Here is a 22421-nt window from a genome sequence, read left to right as displayed (position 1 = left end):
CTCTAACCTGGTGAGCGCCAGTGCCAGCCCCACCTTTTTTTTTTTTTTTTTTTTTAAGATTTATTTATTTATTTGAAGGTCAGAGTTAGAGAGAGGGAGAGAAAGAGAGAGAGATTTCCAACTGCTGGTTCACTCCCCAGATGGCCACAGCAGCCAGGGCTGGGCCAGGCTGAAGCCAAGAGCCAGAAGCTTCATCCAGGTCTCCCACGTGGTGGCAGAGACCCAACACTTAGGCCATCTTCCAGTGCTTTCCCAGGCACATTAATAAGGAGCTGGATTGGAAACGGAGCAGCCAGGACACAAATGGATGCCCATATGAGATGCCGGCATTGCAGGTGGCAGTTTTACCCGCTACGCCACAGCGCCAGCCCCCAAAGAGAAAACTTTAAAACAGAGGAGATGTTTGTCTCAGCATGATCTATAATAGCAAGAAATGGAAGCTGTTTAAGTAGCCGACAGGAAATAGCAACCTCAATACTATTCACCATAGAATAGTATGCAGCTACTAAAAATTATGTTGTCAAAGAATTTTTAATTGCTTGAGGAAAAGTAAATGGTGAAAAATTTAGATGCACAATTGTTTAAATATATTGAATCTAATTTTACAAAGAAAACAACCCACAGAAGAACAACAGGATGGGTATATAGCACAATGTTATTTGGTAGGAGTTACCCTGTCCCGGGTGGGGACTATCCAGCCCACGAGCTGTCCAAAGCCCATGAAAGCTCTTGGTCTGGCCCCGCCAAGGCAAGTGCGGGAGGCACTCAGCGTTCAGTCAGTCTGTAGCAGGCCAATTTTTAAATTGAGCATTTTGTGTGGCCCGCAGGTGATGTTGGAAATATCCTCATGGCCCTGGGCAGAAAAAGCTCTCCCACCCCTGCCCTGTACCAGTGTCTGGACCAGTGTGGCCGCGTGGAAGCTACTTAACTTACCCAGAGCATTTCTGTTCCCTGTGAGCTAGTGACGGAGAGAAGGAAATGAGGTGCCTGCGTGCAGTGAGCGAGAGTGTGAGGGACGCTTTCTGTTTGGTGGCATCCAGAAGTGACGGAGACGGGCCGGCGCCCTGGCTCACTAGGCTAATCCTCCACCTTGCGGCGCCGGCACACCGGGTTCTAGTCCCGGTCGGGGCGCCGGATTCTGTCCCGGTTATCCCTCTTCCAGGCCAGCTCTCTGCTGTGGCCCGGGAGTGCAGTGGAGGATGGCCCAAGTGCTTGGGCCCTGAACCCGCATGGGAGACCAGGAGAAGCACCTGGCTCCTGCCATCGGATCAGCGCGGTGCGCCAGCCGCAGCGCGCCAGCCATGGCGGCCATTGGAGGGTGAACCAACGGCAAAAGGAAGACCTTTCTCTCTGTCTCTCTCTCTCTCACTGTCCACTCTGCCTGTCAAAAATTAAAAAAAAAAAAAAAAAAAAAAAGAAGTGACGGAGACGGTAGTAGTTGTGGGAAACAACGAAGTGTCCTGGACCACCTCCCAAGACTTGCATAAGAATGCTGGCACTTCCGTTTGGACTGAAAGGAGGAACCCTTTCTGTTCAGTGCCTCTCCTGATAAGATCATGGAGCAGGTATTATCAATACAAAAATTAGGTCAAAGTTGCAGACACTTCTTTAAAAAAAAAAAAAGATTATTTGAAAAGCAGAGAGAGAGAGAGATCTTCTATCTGCTGGTTCACTCCCCAAACTGCTGTAACAGCCAGAGCTGGGCCAATCTGTAACCAGGAGCTTTTTCCTGGTCTCCCACATGGGTGCAGGGGCCCAAGCACTTGGGCCATCTTCTACTGTTCTTGCAAGCGCATTAATAGGGAGCTGGATTGGAAGTGGAGCAACCAGGAATTGAACCAGCACTCACATGGGATGCCAGCACTGCAAACTATGGCTTAACCCACTGCACCACAGCGCTGGCCCCTAGCACACACTTACAAACTGAAGTGTGTTTAAATTCATAGGCCTGATAGTAAAATGAAGAAATAAGAGTACTTCCCCCTGAATTCAAAAGTTGTACTTTCTGTTACGTTTCTTCCCTGTATATATGACTTAACACCTTGGTAATATTCAAAGAAATAAGGCAGTTTGGGGGTTGGGTTGGTTTAATGCTCTCTCAAAAAATGCTTCAGGCCGTAGCAGTGACCTGAGCCCTGCAGCTGCAGGCACGGGCAGCCCTGCATGCACAGGCCTGTTTTAACATCCCATCTGTGTCCCACAGGTGACCTCTCTACATTTTGGTTTACGTCTAAAAATAGCATCTAAACATATGTACACTGTACTATATTTTTAGACTACTTAATTCCTACTAAAAAAATCTGGGCCAGCACTGGGGAGTAGCGGGTAAAGCCACCGCCTACAGTGCCAGCATCCCATGTGGGCACCGGTTTGGGTCCTAGCTGCTCCAGTTCTGATCTACCTCCCTGCTAATGCACCTGGGAAAACAGCAGAAGAGAACCCAACGTGGGAGACCCGGAAGAAGCCCCTGCCTCCTGGCTCCTGGCTTCCAGCCGTGTGACCATCTGGGGAGTGAACCAGTAGATGGAAGATCTCTCTGTCTGTAACAATGCCTTTTTTTTTCTTTCTTTTTTTTTTTTTTTTTTTTTTTTTGACAGGCAGAGTGGACAGTGAGAGAGAGAGACAGAGAGAAAGGTCTTCCTTTTGCCATTGGTTCACCCTCCATTGGCCGCCACGGCCGGCCCAGTGCACTGCACTGATCCGATGGCAGGAGCCAGGTGCTTCTCCTGGTCTCCCATGGGGTGCAGGGCCCAAGTACTTGGGCCATCCTCCACTGCACTCCCTGGCCACAGCAGAGAGCTGGCCTGGAAGAGGGGCAACCGGGACAGAATCCGGCGCCCCAACCGGGACTAGAACCTGGTGTGCTGGCGCCACAAGGCGGAGGATTAGCCTAGTGAGCCGCGGTGCCGGCCTGTAACTCTGCCTTTCAAGTAAATAAAGTAAATCTTTTGAAAAAAAAAAATCCTATGTTTGTGTACATGTTCTGATTCTTGGAATGAGGCCCTGGAAACGCTCCCCTGGAGGCTGGCTCCGAGTCGGGACAGGCAGCGTCCTCCCAGGAAGTGTGAGAGATCCCGCTGTCTCCAGAAGCAGGTAACCTATTTGAGCCTCCGTTTCCTGATTGGTAAAACGGGGATGCAGTAGTGCCTGTCCTACGGTAGCTGGGATGACATGAGATTCGTCACATAGCTAGGTCAGGGCTCAGACGTAGGGGTGTCACGAGAAATGCAGTGCTGTCTGTTCCACCCACGAGCTGGGTCGTGAAAACCGGGCAGAGAGAACGTGTGATGGACAGCGGAGGACGCAAATTTGCAGCTGGAATTATCTGTGCCTCTCGGTGAAATATGTGTTTAACGGTTGGTTTTGTTTGTTAATCTTTTTTAAAAAATCTGATTTTCATTTTTTATTTGAAAGGGGAAGAGAGAAAGAGAAAGCAGGATCTCTCCAAATGCCCACAATAGCCAGGCCTGGGCCAGGCCAAAGCTGAGAGTTTGGAACCCAGTCTGGGTCTCCCATGCGGGTAGCAAGTACCTGAGCCGTCACCTGCTGCCTTCCTGGTGTGCATTCGCAGGAAGCTGGAGCCACACTGGAACTGGGCACTCTGATGCGGGGTGCAGGTGGCCCGACCAGTGTCCCTCCCTGGTGCCCAACACTCAGCCCTGGTGGTCATTCTGAAGCCCACCTTGAGCGTGTTGAGGGGCTCCTCACGGTCTTCAGCTTTTCTCTTTCCCTTGTCCTAAGACCTGGTCTGTGCGAAGTTGAAGATAATTTTTCCTAGTCTAAGCAGTGAAGGAAAGAGACACTGTGCACCTGTCCCCGTGCGTCGTGGCAGCTCCTTGAGCTGAGTCCATGCGGCAGCTGCCTGCGTACCCAGGAGGAGAGACGAGGCCTCCGATGTCGCTCCCACCCCTTCCGCCCGGCTGCTTGGAAGCCAAATGTCTGTACCTTTCTCTGTCGCTGGATTGGCTCGAGAGCCTTGGAGCAGTCCTGCTGGACTTGGCGGGCCCCTCTGAGAACACAGGAAGGGGTCCGAGGGGGAGCCAAGGACAGCCATCACGCCTGTCACCTAGCACAGGATGCCTGCAGGGCAGGCTGTGGGCGCGGGATCACAGCGGCTGGTTTTCTGTCGACCTGCAGCCTCTTGTTACTGCAGAGAGCCGCAGCGTCCCCGGGACTCCTTGCTCTGGGGAAACCTCCAAGGGGTCCAGAAAGAAAGTTCCACACGGTTGACCAGGCTCGTCCGACGGCTGCGCAGTTCATCCGCTGTGTGCGTCACACCCCGGGATCCGCCGGCACCCTCTCCTCCCAGGCTGCTCATCACGTCCTCCTATCTTGTTCCATGTCAGAAGCTCAGCGTCCTGGTTCCTGTTAGTTCCACTGAGTTGCCCTGTGCCTGCCCGCCTGGCAGTGTGGCACCAATGTCCACTCAGCCCCCTGTCCACGGGGGATGTGTCCCAGGACCCAGCGTGTGCCGAAACCATGGGTGGTGCCCACGGAGTCTCCGTATCTAACACGTTCTTTCCTGTATGCACATACCTGCGACACGGTTCCACTTATAAATTAGGCACAGTAAGAGATTAACAACAATAACCAGTAATCAGATTGAGCAACTGTAACAATACATCATAATGGACCTTATTTACAACGTATGAATCGTTTCTGGAATTTTCCATTTACTGTTTCCAGACCATGTTGACCCTGCATAGCTGGACCATAGCTGAGGGAGGACTGGTATATCTGATTTTGACCAGCAACTGGCTACTTTCCTGCTCTCCTCCACAGTCTCTTTCCCGTCAGACGGCCCTGGGGCTCCGAAGTTCTGAGTTTATAGACCGAGCCCTCGGGCAGAGACAACCTCAGGAAAGGAGAGAACAGGCAAGAAAGGACCCCAGTGCTAGGTGTGAGGAGCCCTGACCTGGAGGACTGACGTGCACGGAGTCAGGAGTCTGCGCCCGCTCGCTCTGCCCCACACGGAGGGCGTTCCATCCACAGCGCTGAGTGGGATGGGCACTGTTACTCAGCTGACCTGCTGTGTCTGTACTTGGCATTACTTTGACCGTGAAATTGAACATTGATATTTGACTTTGTACCATCCATGGGAGAAAGTGCCGCGGAACAAATTCCACCATACCTTAATTCTTCCTAGTTCTCGCTCTGTGCCTGGGACTGTCTGAATGATTTCCTGAGGTCAGAGGTGAAGAGGCACCTTTAATTTCAGATTGCTTCACATTTGCAGCATACTTTAAAAATAGCCAGTTTTAAAAGTTCTCTCTGGCACAGCTACTGCTGAGGAAACTCTTGCTTCTGCTTACAGTACAAAGTTGAACAGAGGAAACACCTGCTCATCAACTTTATAATTTATGATTTTTCTCAAAACCCCTGTTATTCCAAAATTAGTGGGATTCGCCATGTGTTTATATCAATGAAACATCAGAAACTAATTCAGGCGCTCATGGCAGTGTATCCAACTTAGCCCCTGCTATGTACGTGTAGGCTGCCATCCCTCTGGGGACTTCCTTCTTTTTTATGGCTGAGTAGTAGTCCATCGTGTATAAATACACCACATTTTCTTTATCCAGTCATCAGTTGATTGAGTCCGTATGTTAGCTATTGTGAATTGAGCTGCTGTAAACATGGGGGTACAGATGACTCGTCCATATACTGATTTGATTTCCTTTGGGAATATTCCCAGGAGGGGTTGCCTGGATCGGGTGATAGGTCTGTTTTCACATCTGAGGACTGTCCATGCTGTCTTCCACGATGGCTGTCGTAGTTCACAGTCCACCAACAGTGGATTGGGGTTCCTTCTTTCATCTACTTCCTGGATCCATGTGGCCTCCTCTAGGCCATCTCAGCCGGCCATTGCTGCTAACACGGGTTCTATGGAAAAGTGAAAAGCGTCTACCAAGTTGCCCACCAGCACTTGGCCTTGGCCCATTTGTGAGTTGAGAACTATGTGTGCCATGGGGAACCTGCAACACTGCCTGCTGTCCTTCTTCCGAATCCTGGCCACTCACCCTGGTGGTCTCCCCTTCCTCAGTCTCCCCCACAAGCTTCCTGGCATAGCTCATCAAGCCGCAGCCCAGGGAAATCAAGCAGGACATGCTTGCACGGAGGGCAGATGTGTGACCCAGCTCCAAGCTCTAGCCGTGCTGCTGAGGGCCTGCAGACTTGACACCCCAGAGCGCTGTAAACCCAGCATCCAGTCCTGGGAGTGTAGGAAGCCCACACACACTAGACACATGGTGACTTTGGAATTAAGATGTAAGGAAAGTGCTTTTTTTTTTTTTCAGATTTATGCTACCAATTTTAAAGACAAAGTTACAGAGAGAGGTAGAGCCAGAGAGAGAGGTCTTCCATCCACTGATTCACTCCCCAAATGACTGCAATAGCTTGAGCTGAGCTGATCCAAAGCCAGGAGCCAGGAGCTTCTTCCAGGTCTCCCATGCAGGTGCAGGGGCTCAAGGACTTGGGCCATCTTCTACTGCTTCCCCAAGCCATAGCAGAGAACTGGATCAGAAGTGGAACAGCGGGACTCAAACTGGTGCCCAAATAAGATGCTGGTGCTGCAGGCTGGGGCTTTAACCCAGTGTGCCATAGCACCAGCCCTTCAAAGCATTTTAAAATCCATGCATAGATGTGCCTTCAGAAGGTTCACAGAAATACATATTATTAAAAAAGCAATATATGAATTTCAAAAATTTTCTGCACCAAAATAAACATGTTTTATTTCCATTTTCCATGAACTTCTTGAACTACCCCCGGCCCAGGGAGGGATTACTCTACAAATGCTGGTGTTTCACAAAATGTGAGATGGTCTTACCATAACTTATTGCAGTATTTCTAGGATTCGGATAGAATTTCCTAAGAACAGATACATATGGACATTTCTTTTTGGAGGGCTAATTCCTAAGCTATTCAGTACACTAGGTTTAGATGGAAAAAGTTTTGAGAAAAATTTTAAAATGAAAAGTGCATGCATTGTGATCTCGCCCTGTCTGGGGAGGTTGGGGAGTGCTGGCCGTGTCCCTGGGGGCTGGAGCACCGTACGGGAGAACGGTCTGCAGATGGGCACTGAGGCACCTGATGTCCAGCCACACACCCTGCGGCCAGGGCCCTGAACGCCCTCCTCACCATCTCTGATCAAGGCCGAGTTTAAACATCTGGAGACGGCGCCAGCTCTGAGTCTGCCTGCCTTCCGTTTCCACACCAGTCCTTCAGTGTGACACTGGCCAAGTTGCCAGGCCTCCCCGATGCCTCAGTTTCCCCACCTGTACAATGGGGAAGATGTTGTCTCCTAGCTTGGAATCTTGTGGGGGTCAAATGCGGTGTCGTAGAAGGCTTTGTGCCTTACCGGGCAGCGAGCAGGCACTAGGGGGTACCAGGCTGTTTTCACACTCTAATTCAGGAGCTGCGTTCAAGTGATGTGTCCCTTCTGGAGCCCCACAACTCCACAGAAATGCAGGAACTTTGGATGGAGTTAGTTGAAGGTTTACCTAAGATTGCAAAATAATTTCAGTTTATTTACATAGAAAACATAAGTTTATTTATTTTTTTGAGAGATTTGTTTACTTATTTGGAAAGCACAGAGAGAAAAGAGAGAGTGTTATCTCCCATCCACTGGTTCATTCCCCAAATGGCTGCAATGGCTGAGACTGGTCCAGACTGAAACTCCATCCGGGTCTCTAACGTGGTGTTCTTGGCCATCATCCGCTTTCTTCCCAGGTGCATTAGCAGGAAGCCGTATCGAACACAGAGCAGCAGGGACTCAGCTGGCACTCTGACATGTGATGTAGGCATCGCAGACAGTGGCTTTACCCACTGTGCCACAATGCCAGCCCTAGAAAGCGTGGGTTTAAAAGTCAGCTTCTTGGGGCTAGCATTGTAGTGTAGTGGGTTAAGCCACCATCTGTGATGCCAACATCCCATATGGGTGCTGGTTTAAGACCCGGCTGTTCCACTTCCAATCCAGCTCCCTGCTATGGCCTGGGAAAGTAATGGAAAATGACCCAAGTGTTTGGTCCCCTGCACCCATGTGGGAGACCTGAATGAAGCTCCTGGCTTCTGGCTTCAGCCTGGCCCAGCCCCAGCCATTGTGGGGAGTCAACCAATGGATGGAAGATCTCTCTGTCTCTCCCTCTCTCTCTCTGTAACTTTGATTTTCAAAATAGATAAATAAACCTTTTTTAAAAAAGTTGATTTCTCATAAAGAAGGCAAAATTGTATTTATCTTTGCTAGCTCAGTTCTTTCCTTCTACTCCTGGAAATGGAGGCACAGGTTCTGCGCTTACCTTTGATCAGGAACAAATGGTTCAGGAGCAAATAGATGAGTGGCTGTGCAAGTAGGGAGCCGGAGAGCCGTGTAGGTTTCTTCGCCTGCAGGGTCGTTCCTATGGCAGGGTTGGGACATGAGACACTTGGCAGGGCCCACGGACAGGAAGGGACAGTAAGCACGGAGATGGTCGCAGGCTCAGGGCGCCCAGGGACCACCGAGGAGGTGTCAGGGTGGCTTCCCTAGGAGGGGAGCCTGGGCGGGCGGCCAGGACGGACAGGGGCTCATGGAGTTCCATTCTCAAGGGAACCGCGGATGAGAACCTCCATGCTGAGCCGGCATTGCTTTCAGGGGGCCCAGCGACTGTCCCGCTGCCACCTTCTCACCCTTAGAGCCTTGGGTGCTCTTTACCAGTGGGAGTCAGCGGCCAGCCGTTCTGCCTTTGCCGGTGGTTGTATTTCTGAGAGGTTACAGGACTGTGTAAAACAGGGTGATGCAGCGGCTCCGTGATGGTGTGCTAAGCCTCCTTTCCCTTTCCTCCTCCCAGGTACCTACTGGAGCAGGATTTCCCGGGCATGAGGATTGGCCCGGAGCCCACCACCGACTCCTTCATCGCCGTGATGTACGGGGACACCGAGGGCAGCACCCCCGGGAACGCCTTGGTCGTGGACCCCAAAAAGCCATTTCGAAAGCTCAGTCGTTTCGGAAATGCCTTCCTGAATCGGTAAGGCCCAGCGACCCCGTCCCCGGTCGTGGTGTTTAGACCCTGTCTTTGGGTCGTTGCCAATCCTTTGTGAAGGTTCCAACCAGAACAGGCAGCGACTGGGTCAGGCTAGCACGGGTGTGATCTGTTGGCTTCAGAGGGCAGGGCCGAGGCCCAGGACTGGGCCTTAGAAGGCTGCATGGTAGAAGGAATGAATTTCCACTACGTGGAGCTGCACACGAGTGGCTCGGGGAGCCCTGTGAGGTAGTGAGCGCCCTGTTACTGTCACTGGAGACAGCTGCCACACGGTTCTTGTCTTCCCATAACAGAATTTCGGACATGAGGCAGAGATGGGCGGTAAGCAAGCTAGCGAGGTTTGATGACAAGGACACACCGGACAGGCCAGGCGGGTGTCTCACAGAGGTGGGGAGGAAGGGCCCAGCCACACCCAGACTAGGCCACTGGCTCCCCCACCCCCACCCCCACTCCCTCTTCTTCTGGGCTCTCACTGGCCTCTCTGGGCGTGGAACTTGTGAAATTCCTCCCAGAGCTTTATCAGCAGGATTCTCCAGGATTCTCGCACGTGTCCAGGCCGGGTGGGGACCACCCATGAGTTGATGGGACGTGGGCAGGACTTCATGTGTAAATTCTCGGCAGCTTCCACATTTCTTCCCTCATCAAGTGCACCAACTTCCCGTTTCTGCCCTGTGGCTGGTCTCACACACAGAGGCCAGTGTCTCCTTGACATCGCCAGCCACTTTAAGTGGCCCCTGGATGGCCGCTGTTCAGGCATGCTGTGCCGGGACCGCCTGCAATCAGGGAGCTCAGCCCAGAGGTGGCACCCAGTGCGGGCTGTGGACTGTGGGCTGTGAACTCAATGTACTGGCCATCCTTTAAAAAAAAAAAAAAGATTTATTTATTTATTTGAAAATAAAAGTTACACAGAGAGAGAAGGAGAGGCAGAGCCAGAGAGAGGTCTATCATCCACTGGTTCACTCCCCAATTGGGTGCAACCGCCGGAGCTATGCCGATCCGAAGCCAGGAGCCAGGAGCCTCCTCCAGGAGGAGGACTTGGGCCATCTTCCACTGCTTTCCCAGGCCTCAGCAGAGAGCTGGCCCAGAAGTGGAGCAGCCGGGACTCAAATCGGCACCCACATGGGATGCCGGCACTGCAGGCAGCGCCTTACCCACCACGCCACAGCGCCGGCCCCCCAAGCCATCCTTTCTGCTTCTCATTCTCGTGCCTTGAGCCACTTCCTTCTTCATCAGGGCATAGAGCCCACACCCAGAAAGCTCGTTGGTTACCTGGCCATGTTTAATGCACGCAGAGCTGTGGGTTGCTGAGGACCAGACTTCGCTGGGTGTGTGCTTCGTTTGTGTTGCCTGGGTGTGCGGGAGTTGGGGCAATGAGCCGGCCCCTTCCACGGGCTGCACTCTGCGGCCTGCCGCTCCCCTGCCCCACCTCCTCCCCGCCCTCTCTGCTACTCCTGGCTGCTTTTCTTTCCAAGAACCTTTTCCCTTCCTTCCTTCTTCACGGTCGCCCTGCTCTGTGAGCCTGGCTTTAGAATGGCTGCTTGGGGAAGGGGGTGCGGGGTGGCAGTGGCAGGGGGAGGGGAGGCAGCAAGAGCGCCGAGGCAGGTGGCCTGGGCTGCACCTCTCCTTTCTAGATGTTTTCAGACACAGTCATCCTTCCTGGCCGAGTGTAGCGGCTCTGCGAGGGGTTGGCACCCTCCACGGGCGCCTTCTGCGGAAGTCTGCCCTCTGTGGAGGCCTGAGATTTCCCTTAAGGACGTTTAGTGCCCCGCTGCAAATCATAGTACGCATCCAAGGGTAGCAGGGAGCTTGGCTGGGGACCGGGGCGACGGAGGCCGGGAGGCGCAGCCCTTGTCTGCCAGTTGTTTGCAGCACACCGTCTAGATTCTGTACGACCCCCAGGATTCTCTTCCCCATGGGGAGTTTGCCCCTCAGCTCGAGGAGGGGGCGCTTGGGCTGGCCCCAGGTGAGAGGGGGAGGGGGAGGCAGAGCCAACTCCCTGCGTCCCTCAGGGTGAGGCACGAAGCCGTGAGCCGCACAGGCAGGGCAGACCAGAGCCGGACTTCCTGTCCCAGGACTGGCCTGCGCTGCAGCCCTGGCCCGTGCTCTTGGTGCCAGCAAGGCGCCGTGGAGAAGGAGCTGCCACGCCTGTCAGTCGCATTGTGTGAGTCCATGCTCGCAGGGAGCCCCAGAAGAGTGTGGGGTGGAATCTTTGATTTGGGTAAACGGTTCGCTTTCCTGGCAATTTTTTTTTTGCTCAAATCCCAAACACACAGCAGGTGGGTATAGAAAAGAGGTATTCAGAAAAGAGTCTGAATTGCAAGGCTCGGTATAGTAGTTTTTTTTTTTTTTTTTTAAGATTCATTTATTATTTGAAAGGCAGAGTTTCAGAGAGGCAGAAGCAGAGAGAGAGGTCTTCCATCCACTGGCATTCCCCAGATGGCCACAATAGGCTAATCTGAAGCCAGGAGCCAGGAGCTTCTTCCGGATCTCCCACACAGGTGCAGGGGCCCAAAGACTTGGGCCATCTTCCACCGCTTTCCCAGGCCACAGCAGAGAGCTGGATGGGAAGTGGAGCAGCCAGTTCTTGAACCGACGCCCATATGGGATGCCGGCACTTCAGGCCAGGGCGTTAACCCGCTGCACCACAGCCTCGGCCCCAGACACCTAGAGTTTGTTGGCAGCCCCTCTCTGAGCAGGAGATGGGCAAGTCAGACGGGCAGGCCAAGCATCAGTCACTTCAGGAGGGAGTGGGAACCCCACCCTGGGGCACAGGCTGTGGTCGAAGATGGCTCAGCAGAAGCAGAAGCAGTTGACCTGAGGCTACTGCAGTGCACCCAGCGATACCAGGGCTTTCTCTGACAGTGTGCTCGTGACCACACCTGTAGGGGCTCTGGCCTAACAGTGTGAGGGGTGGGGCCTGCCCGCCTCGACCCCCATCTGCCCTAGGGAGAGTCTGGCTCTGCACACACACTCCAGCCACCCTCAGCCCTCTCCTCCCCTCTCCCTCACTGTGATCCCTGGGTGGGGTGACAGCTCGTTCACCCAGCCAGCCCCTCTGCTGTGGGGGGTCAGAGCTGGCGACCCCGGGGAGCAAGCAGTGCACCCACTGTGACGGCCTCTGCTGGCCTTGCACTGGAGTCCAGGGCTTGAGGCTGGGGGAAAGTCGCGTGGATGGTGAGTCCGTGGGTGAGGTCATTCCCGCGGGTTCGACCTGCTCCGTGCCACCACCTGACAGAGAGGACGAGCCTGGACTGAGGGCTGAGAAGAAACATGGTCCCGCTGACACCCTCAGAATTCCATTCCGCCCCTGTTCTAGGACCTGAGTCTTGGTGTTTCTCTGTGAACTTGGCAGGAGCCCCGGGGACATGGGACGGGGCTGCAGGAAGGACAGGAGAGGGGCAGAAATGAGGGTCCCACCTAAATTAACTCAACCTTTTTTTTTCCTCCAAAGATTTATTAATTTATTTGAAAGGCAGAAATACAGAGAGTGGGAGAGACAGAGAGAGAGCTTCCACCCACTGGTTCAGTCCCCCAAATACCTACAATAACCAAGGCTGGACCAGGCTGAAGCCAAGAGCCTAGAACTCCATCCGGGTCTCCCACACGGGTGCAGGGACCCAAGCGCTTGGTCCATCCTTCACTGCGTTCCCAGGTGCGTTAGCAGGGAGCTGGATTGGGAGTGGGGCAGCCAGGATTCGGCTAACTGCTGCCCATGTGGGATGCTGGTGTCGTTTAACCAGCTGAGCCACAATGTAGACCTGGACCCTTCATTTTCAGTGTTAGGGGCTGAGTGCCACTCAGGTCACTCAGCCAGCCATGCGTCAGGGGCGTGGCCTTTAGGTGTCGCGAGTGCTTTGTGTTCTTCTTCTCCACCTGCACAAGGACCATGATAGCGTTCTCTGGGCCGATTTGGAACTACAGGCTAGAGTGTGTGAAAAACTTGTCCTAGCTCCCAGAGAAAGTTGCCTGGAAATGTCGGTGATGGCTCCTTGGGCTGAGAGCCGCTGGCGCCTGCCGGGGGCTGTGCCATGCCGCGAGCACTGAGTAGGCTGGGCGGCCTCCCTGCCCCTCCGTACTGGCATGCTAGCTTTCTGGCTGATCCCACCACGTCCACCAGAGGGGAGGACCGAGCCGGCACCACGCGTCTTCAAGCTTTCTGTCCGCGCAGATACTGAAGGCAGCCGCTGTCAGGACAGGAAAAGGAGAGGCACCCACAGTATCCGTGGCCTTCAGCAGCCGTACACGGAGCCTCAGAGAGACCCCAGCCAGGCTCAGTTCCCCGGCGGGGTGGGGCGGGGTGACAAAGCGCTCACTCCTGCTGCTCACAGACTGGATGACACCAGTCTCCATCCAGAACCTCCATTTATACACGAGAAGGCCCCGAGGGGTAGGCCCTTGTCCAGAGTTCCATGAAAAACTCCTAGGCCAGGCCGAGCAGAACTCCAGCCCAGGTCCACTGACCCCCAGGCCAGAGTTTTCCTCCCACCCTGCTTGGCTTCTGGGGACTGAAGCAGTGAGCTGGGACTGCTGTGGGCAGGAGGGGGCAGAAGGGGATGGAGTCCAAAGGGGATGGCGCCAGGTGAGCAGGAGGCAAGGAAGGAGGCTTGGGATGCTCGGCCAGGGCCTTCTCCAGCCCGGCCCATCACTCGCTCTCCGGGCACCCCTGGAGGACTTGGGGTGTTGCCCACAGGTGCCGGCTTCTCCCTGGGCCTGAGGCTGCATGCCAGGTCCCCGGCATCAGATGGAAACAGGGCCCAGGACTTCCTTCAGCTGTCGGGCTGGTGAGTGGGCAGGAAGCTCAGGTGCCGTGGTGCAATGTGGCCATGGGCCCTGTGGCATCATGTGGCCATGGGCCCTGGTGGTGTGTGGGATTCCCAGGCAGTGACAGGTGCGGATGCTTGGGCGTGGAGAAGGGGAGGGGAGGCTCATGGACTTTGGGGTCGGGCTGACCCGGGTTTCGCCAGCCCAGGTGACCATGAGCAAGTTACCTGACCTCCCTGAGGTTGCTGGTAAATTCTTCCTCAATAGGTTAACGTGAGAATCATATTGCATGAGGTAGCTCTTGTACATTAGCTAAGATACAAATGAACAGCACGGGGTCGGCTGGCAGCCAGTACAGGTGCTGCGCGCCCAGGTCACTTTTCTAAGTCCCTGCTGTGCAGATGGCATTGGGGGCCCCAGTTAGAGCCCTTTGCCGGGCCGGGTTCTGACCCCGTCTTCAAACCGTCTCTTCCAGATTCATGTGCTCCCAGCTACCCAACCAGGTCCTGAAGAGTATCAGCATCATCGACAGCCCCGGCATCCTGTCAGGAGAGAAGCAGCGCATCAGCCGAGGTCAGTACCCGCCCCGCCCGGCCCCAGGCCCGCTCGTGCACTGAGCACTGCAGACCCCCAGCGTCCCTGGGTGGCAGCGGCGGCAGGGGCCCCCGGGAGGCACCCGGAGGTCACACACCATAGGTTCTGCCGCTTCAACCGCACACCCTGCTGGAATCTCAGCCATGACCCCTGCGTGCCTTTCGACGCTGTCATCCGCTGCCCGTTACCCAGCTCAGGTGACTCTGACGTGTTTAAGGGAGGGGGAGCCCTTGGGCGCTGGGGTCGATGCACAGGAGGAAGCTGTTCAGAGGAGGGGAGAGGCCCCCACAGCCCCCACTCACGTCCCTCCCATGCAGTAAACCTTCATGGGGCACCTGCTTGGGGCGGGACGGCTGGGCAGCCCCTGCCTGGAGGAGCTGCTGTTCTAGTGAGGAAGGTAGGCACTGACCAGGGAACCACACAGGAGAGGCGGGCCTCGGGGCAGGGGCAGGGGCAGGGGCAGGGGCAGGGGCAGGGCTGCCTGAAGGAAGCGGCACTGAGCCAGGCTCTCGAGGGTGAGTGGGAATTGCCCGAGGGAAGCTCTGGCTGGGGGAGGAGAGACTGGACAGCCCTCCCAAGGGATCTGTGAAGAGTAGAAAATGCTGGAACCATGCAGTCTAAGCTGCTTCAGCCATCAGAAGACAAGGCTTCGAGCAGCAGGTGGTCCCAGAGCTGCGCCTTCAGATGGGGTCACAGGACAGGGGCCAGGACACAGGACAGGGGCCAGGACAGAGCTGGCTTCTAGAGGAAAAGCCTGGCCTGGCTTGTGGGGTGTGAGGATGGAGCCTGTGGTCAGGGAGGGCTATTGCCCCCACCCTGGGCCTTCAAACACAGCCTGGTTCTAGAAGGCTTTGGTGGGCGGGAGGCGATGGGGCAGAGGGGTGGCTGCTGTCACTCCTGCCAGTTACCCTCCCAGCGCCTTGAACAGCAAGTCAGGGTTCTGTTGGGACACACTGCGTGCCAAGGCTGCGCAGCACCTGTCTGGGGTCACAGTGGCCCTGTCCTCAGCTCACGCAGCAGAAGTGCAGTTAGAGCCAGGTGAGGGGCTCTGGCCCCCGGGAGCCCTGCTTTCTTGTGGCGTTGCAGAAATGGCCACTCTGCGGCCTGCGTGCAGTCTCCGAGAGCTCGGGGCCGCCCTGAGCAGAGGCCCTCCCTGACTCGGGGCCTCCGAGCACCTGGCAGTGAGTGACAGCCGCCCCTCAGGATCCACGGGGTCTGGGTCCGGGCCCTTGTCAGGTACCAGTCTCTGCAGGTGCTCAGAGTCCTCGGTAAAACGGTGTAGCGTTTGCGCCCAAGGTTCACACGTCCTGCATGTTCCTTGCTCCCGGTACGTGAGACCCTGTGTCGACGCCATGTATATAGATGTCGAACTGTATCGCGTGGGGAATGCTGCCAAGAAGACAGTTCTGGACGTGTTCAGTACACAGTTCTTTCCCAAATGTTTTCTGTGCGTGGTTGGTTGAGTCAGCAGATGTGGCGCCCGTAGCTACGGAGGACCAGCTGAACAGAAACGACCGGGCTCTTACGATTCTCCTCTCACAAATACCTTCGCTGGCTTTGTGCTCCGTTGCAAAAGCAATCGATGTTGCTATAAGGGATCCTGAGGTGAACAGTGGTGTAAGAGAGTCTCGCTGTCGTGAACAATAGCTCATGGATTTCCCTGGCTCCTTAGAGACTCCTGTGCACTCACTTGCAAATGCGCCATTTTCACCAGAAGTGGGGTTGACTTGGTGTATTTTTTTTTTAATTTTACCACACATATTTTATGCAACTTGACTTTTTACCACTGCAATCTATCTCTGACATCATTCCGTGCCAATGTGTTCAGGTCATTCCATTTTTTTTTTTTTTAAGATTTATTTATTTATTTGAAAGGCAGAGTTACAGAGAGGCAGAGAGAGAGAGAGAGAGAGGTTTTCCATCTGCTGGTTCATGCCCCAAATGGCCCCGATGGCCGGAGCTGGGCCTATCCGAAGCCAGGAGCCAGGAGCTTCTTCCAGGTCTCCCACACGGGTATAGGGCCATCTTCCACTGCTTTCCCAGGCCATAGCAGAGAGCTAGATCAGAAGTGGAGCAGCCGGGGCTCGAACTGGTGCCCATATGGGATGCCGGCACTGCAGGCGGTGGATTTACCCGCTACACCACAGCACCTGCCTCCCCACTGTTGTTTTTAAGGACCAGGTTAAGATGTTTAATTTGGCCCCCCAAAAATTGTTCTTCAGGTTAAAAAACCAAACAAACAAACAAACAAACAAAAAAACAGGACAATAAAGCAAAGCCCATTGCACAGCTTTTCTGAGCTGTCTGTATTATTTCCCTCCTTCTGCTTCATCTGATCAAAGAGAGCTCTGTGGCCCTGGTCAGTCTTTCTTTTCATCTCCAGAGCTTAAGGCCTCTGGCAGCTGCTCTCCGCGGTGTCTGTTTCTCTTTGTTGAGGGGCTCTGGCCACGCTCACCGCCCGTGTTCTTCAGCGCCGCTCCTGTGCTTGGTCATCTCAGTGTCCTTTAACCTGCAGCTCCTGCTCGGCCGTGCTGCGGCGTGGCATAATGCCTTCAGAATGCTTTGAAGATGGGTTCCTTTCAACGCTTTATAATGTAATCTGACTCACATCCTGCGGTGACTGACTGTGGCGGGGGCTTGCTCACATCCTATGCACAGAAATAGCACATGTAGCTCAAGCCAGTCCGCTGGTCCCTGCCGCTCTGACGGACACAGCAACTGCTGGGGGAGGGCCCAGACGCCGCAGGTCATGCCAGCTCTGTAGACCACAGCCGGTTCCCCGGCCTGGTGGCCACACAGCACTGAAGCAGACTCGGCAGCTGGAGTCAGCTGACACGCTCTGCTCCAGCAGATGAGCCGTGTTTCAGAGCTGCTGCAGCCCCAGCTCCCGCACATGGTGCCACCTGCTCTCAAGCGCTTGCCCCTCCATCCTCGTCAGTGTCACCGCTGCACGGGAGACCAGGTACACGGAGGCCCCACGGGCAAGGAGAACGTCCCCCGAGGACTTGGCAGGTGTTGTGCAGTCCTCCCCGCCTGTCCCTGTGCAGCCGATGGATGACGCCCCACCCCCCGCACCAAGTCCTCCTCAGCAAGTGCGTGCCTCCTCCACGTGGAGGTGTGGGTTGATAGCAGTGTAACTGCCCCCCGGTACTGGGCGTCCCTCCTCTGTGTCTACACTGTGCTAGTTGTTGGACATATATTATCTCATTTAAAGCTGAACTCATTCATGAGCCTACAGAAGCCAGCACTGGCCAATCATGCCTCCGGAAAAGCAGGGTCTGGCGGCGGTGGTGAGAATTTTCCACCACCCCTGGACACATGGGCGCCCAGGCTTGACACCTGGGGAGTGGACATGGTAGACTTTTTGACAAGGTGCTACATGTGGAGAACGGGCAGCTTCCCAGGGGTAGCTGCCAGCTGAAGCCTCTAGTCTTCAGGAAGACCGAGCAGATCCTGGCCTCTGAGCCAGCAGGGGAGAGGCATTGCCGTGGGAGGAGGTGGCTGCCAAGCACCTGCCAAACTCCCCAGATGGCTGCTACGGCTGGAGCTGGGCCGATCCGAAACCAGGAGCCAGGAGCTTCCTCCAGGTCTCCCACATGGGTGCAGAGGCCCAAGCACTTGGGCCATCCTCCATTGCTTTCCCAGGCCATGGCAGAGAGCTGGATTGGAAGTGGAGCAGCCAGGTCTTGAACCGGTGCCCATTTGGGATACCGACAGTGCAGATGGCAGCTTTGCCTGCTACGCCACACTGCTGGCCTCACCTTTTTTTTTTTTTTTTTTTAAGATTCATTTATTTATTTATTTGAAAGTCAAGAGTTGGAGATCTTCCATCTGCTGGTTCACTCCTCAGATGGCTGCAATGGCTGAGGCTAAGCCAGGCTGAAGCCAGGAGCCAGGAGCTTCATCCAAGTCTCACACAGGTGGCAGGGGCCCAAGCACTCGGGCCATCTTCCACTGCTTTCCCAGGCCATAGCAGAGAGCTGGATCAGAAGTGGAGCAGCCAGGGCTTGAACCAGTACCCACATGCGATGCTGGCGCTGCAGGCTGGGGCTTTAACCTGCTATGTCACAGCGCCAGCTCCCCCACTTTTTCCCTTTTAAAAGTGTAAGTAACTCTAGAAGAAAAAAACAAACCTGGATTTGAACTTTTCACCAGATCTACTTGCTCTCCCTGCACGACAGCTTGTCAGATGAAAATCTGAGAGAGTGTGTTCCTGAGGCCTGAGCCCTGTCTCTGTTAGTCCCGGCCTATTCATCACAAGTCAGTGCAGAGAGCTGGCAAGATGGTGAAAATGAAAAGGCAGAGAATGCCACTAATAAAAGCAATAGATGACAGTCTGTGAAGCCAGGAAGACCTAGCACATCCCACGGATAACAGACAATAACAGAAGCTTCTGAATCACTGATGAACCTCTCCACGGCTGCACACACACATCCCCAAGTCTCCTAGGCTTGGCAGTGCCAAGGAAAGGCCTGGGAATGCAGGAATGTGACCTAGCAGTGCGGACAGGCTGCTGGCAGTCATCAGACCCCAGAAGAGCTGACCGAGGGGAAGTGGGGCCTGGAACCCACGCTCTGATGAATGCGGGAGCCGTCGCCAGGGAAGTGCCAACACATCGACTTGACAGGCTTGATGAGCTGTAGAGACAAAAGACCGGATTTTAAAGCCCGGGCAGGAAGGAAGAGAGGACGTTTAGAGATGTCCAGATAAGACTGACTTCCCCTCCAGGGCCTTAGGAACGTCAGACGGGTTTGAGAGGAAAACACTCGCATACACGGTGTGTTTTTGCTCCTGCAGGTCGAGGCCTGGAGCAAGCTGCCAGCCAGGCTCCAACCAGTGGAGACCCTTTGGAAAGCCCAGGGAGAGCTGCGGGCGGCCAGGGGTCCCAGCTGCTGGGCGGGGCTGCAGTGGAGGGCTGTAGGTGCAGGCACTGAATTTCTCTGAGTTGCTGAGAGGGGCCTGCCCCGTACCCCCGGGAACAAGGATGTCCAGAACTTCTTCTGCCAGTATTACCCGTAAGAGTAGGAAATAATACTAAAATTAAAGCCGGGGCCGGGGGCTTGGATTGCGAAGCAGCACTGTCCACACCCTCATTCTGCTCGCCCCGCAGTTACCGCTGTGGCGCAGGGCCTGCCCAGCTTCTCCATAGCACTGCACACTGTGGTCGCCTGAATTCACCGGACCCCAGCCCTCATCACAGGTGCTGCTGCTACCTCTGGCTCCCAGCCTGTGGTTGGGCCAGGGTTTCCTGATCTTCTGGTTTGGTTTTGTTTTGTTTTGTTTTTTTGTTTTGTTTTTTTGGTTTTGTGGTTTTTTTTGTTTTGTTTTTGTTTTTGTTTTACAGGCAGAGTGGACAGTGAGAGAGAGAGAGAGAGAGAGACAAAGGTCTTCCTTTTCCGTTGGTTCACCCCACAATGGCCGCTGTAACCAGCGCACCACGCTGATCCGATGGCAGGAGCCAGGTGCTTCTCCTGGTCTCCCATGGGGTGCAGGGCCCAAGGACCTGGGCCATCCTCCACTGCACTCCCTGGCCACAGCAGAGAGCTGGACTGGAAGAGGGGCAACCGGGACAGAATCCAGTGCCCCAACTGGGACTAGAACCCGGTGTGCCGGCGCCACAAGGCAGAGGATTAGCCTATTGAGCCACGGCGCTGGCCAGATCTTCTGTTTTGTGTCTTGGTCTTTTGACCTGACAGCAGTTAGGGCTCTCTTGGCTCCTCTCCCTGTCCACTGGCTCCTTGCAGCTTCGAGGCATCCCTGGGCTTCATCAGCGTGTCCTCCTGTCTTCCCTCCGGGATGCAGCAGTTGAGCGGGTGGGGCCTAAGGCCGAGCCTGGAGGCACACCAGTAGGAACTGCTCTCCAGGTTGTTTGCAGTCATGAACGAGTGCAGTGAAGGAGTGATGAGCTCCTGGGAGCCAGGTCCCCAGGCAGGAACTGGGGGCGTGCAGGTGAGCACGGGACCATCCCCGTCCTGGACTTGCTGCAGCCGGTGTGGCATCCAGGCTGTCACTGCTGCACCTGTAGTTCCACAAGGAAGCCGTTGCCTACACAGACACGGACTCAGTCAGCAGTTACTCACTGAGCCCACGAGGTGGACGCGGCCAAGCCACCGCCGGCCTTGCCAGCATGCCGGATCAGAGCGCTTGTTCCGGGCCTGGCTGCTCAGCTTCCCATCCAGCTCCTCGCTAACGTGCCTAGCAGAGCAGCCCAAGCACCCTGCTCCACGTGGGACACCCAGATGGAGTTCCCAGCTCCTGGCTTCAGCCCGGCCCAGCCCAGCCTGTTGCAGCCATTTCGGTAATGAACCAGCAGATGGAAGATCTCTTTCTGTCTCTCCCTCCACCTTTCAAATAAAGAAGATAAATTTGGGAAAAAAAAAAAAAACACTTAGAAAATGCAAAATAGTACCCAGCTTAAAATGTAGTAAGTTCTCAGTTAAGCTTAGCTGTTTCTACCGTCAGCATTGTTGTGTTGTTGTTGCTGAAGGTCAGAGAGTTTTCGAGGGCTCAGTTTTGTGTTCATAATATGAAATTCAAGTTCTCTCTGGAAGTGGAAAAGAGCTAAATCGTTAATTGACCGATTTTTAAAATATATGATTGGAAAGCATTTTTGACACATCAGGTGGACGTGTGTGTGTGAGAGGACTTGGCATCCCTTCATTTTCGCAGTCTGCTATAAAAAGACGTGGGCACTCTTAGGGACGTGCTGGAGGTGACCCATTCAGACACATGTACACCATTTGCCTGCTGCCAAGCATGGTTCTGGACGCCAGGATTTAAAATGAGTGAGGGGCCGGTGTTGTGGCTCAGTGGGCTAAGCAGCTGCTTGCAATGCTAGCATCCTTTCCTATCCAGCTTCCTGCTACTGACCCTGGGAAGCAGCAGATGATGGTGCAAGTACTCGGGCTCCTGCCATCCATGTGGGAGACCAGCACGGAGTTTGGGTTCCTGGCTTTGGCTTCCCCCAGACCTAGCTTTTGCGGCCAATGGGGGAGTGAACCAGCAGATGGAAAAGCTCCCTCTCCCTCCTTCTCTCACTCTGTCACTCTGCCTTTCAAATAAAATAAAAATGAGTGAGACACAGACCGTGCACAGAGTGCTCACGCCCAGGTGCCATGGATGCACGGCACTGATAAGCTGCTCCACACCCAGTGCATCCTGGGAGCCCGCCCACTGCGTGTAGGGGCCAGGGAAGCCAAGCCCATCAGCTCCCCACAGGGGCATGAAGTGAGCTGCTAAGGGCTCTTTGTTCTTCTTTTTTAACTTTGCATTCTCTCTCTTTAAACATCCTCCGAATTCTGCAACCACCATCACAGTTAATGTTAGAACATGTCCTCGCCCAGAAAGAAGCCCTATACACATTAGCAGCCACTCCCCCTTCTCTCACCCCAGCCCTAGGCGACCACTCTTCTGCTCTCTGTGTCGGGATTTGCCGATCCTGGACGTTTCACATAAATAGACCCAGGCAGTGTGTGGCCTTTGGTGTCTGGCTTTCTTCATGTGACACCACGTTGTCAAGGTTTGCCTGTGTTGTAGTGGCAAAGCTTCTTTCTCCTTTCTGGCTGGATAATAATGTTCCACTAAATGCACATAACGGATTTTATCCGCTCACTAGCTGATGGTTTTGGTTGTTTCTAACTTTGTTTGACTATTATGAATCCTACAGTAGGAACATTTGTAAGTTTTTGTATGTATACACATTTCCATCTCTCTAGGAGTGCCATTGCTGAGTCAGAACGTGACTCAGCGTTTAACCCTTGGAGCAGCCGCCGGGCTGTTTTCCATGGTGGCTGCCCCAATTTAACTTTTTAGCAGCAGTGTGTGAGGGTTCCAGTTTTTCCACACCCTCACCCACACTTGTTCTTTCTGTCTTTTTTATTCTAGCCACTGTTACTGGTATCTCAGTGTGTGTGTGTGCATGTTTTAAGATCAACTCATTTATTTGAAAGGCAGAGTTACAGTAAGAAGAGAGAGAGAGAGGCACCATCCATCCACTGGTTCACTTCCCAAATGGCTGCAATAGCTGGGATTGGGCCGGGCAGAGGCCAGGAGCCA

The 22421-nt window shown here is 54.4% G+C and overlaps 1 protein-coding gene across 1 annotated transcript in view; it reads left to right on the top strand.

The window, feature by feature from the left end:
• The window catches only part of EHD4 (EH domain containing 4), a 75797-nt gene that overhangs the window by 15665 nt on the left and 37711 nt on the right, over window positions 1-22421 (top strand). Inside the window, exons 2-3 of the mRNA XM_002717963.5 lie at window positions 8820-8996; window positions 14248-14345. Coding sequence (XP_002718009.3) covers window positions 8820-8996; window positions 14248-14345 — 275 coding nt within the window. The remainder of the gene's footprint in view (window positions 1-8819; window positions 8997-14247; window positions 14346-22421) is intronic.

Source organism: Oryctolagus cuniculus, chromosome 12, assembly GCF_964237555.1.
Source record: "Oryctolagus cuniculus chromosome 12, mOryCun1.1, whole genome shotgun sequence".
NCBI lineage: Eukaryota > Metazoa > Chordata > Mammalia > Lagomorpha > Leporidae > Oryctolagus > Oryctolagus cuniculus.
The sequence above is the reverse complement of the archived record's forward strand: the minus strand, read 5'-3'. Positions and strand labels throughout refer to the sequence as shown.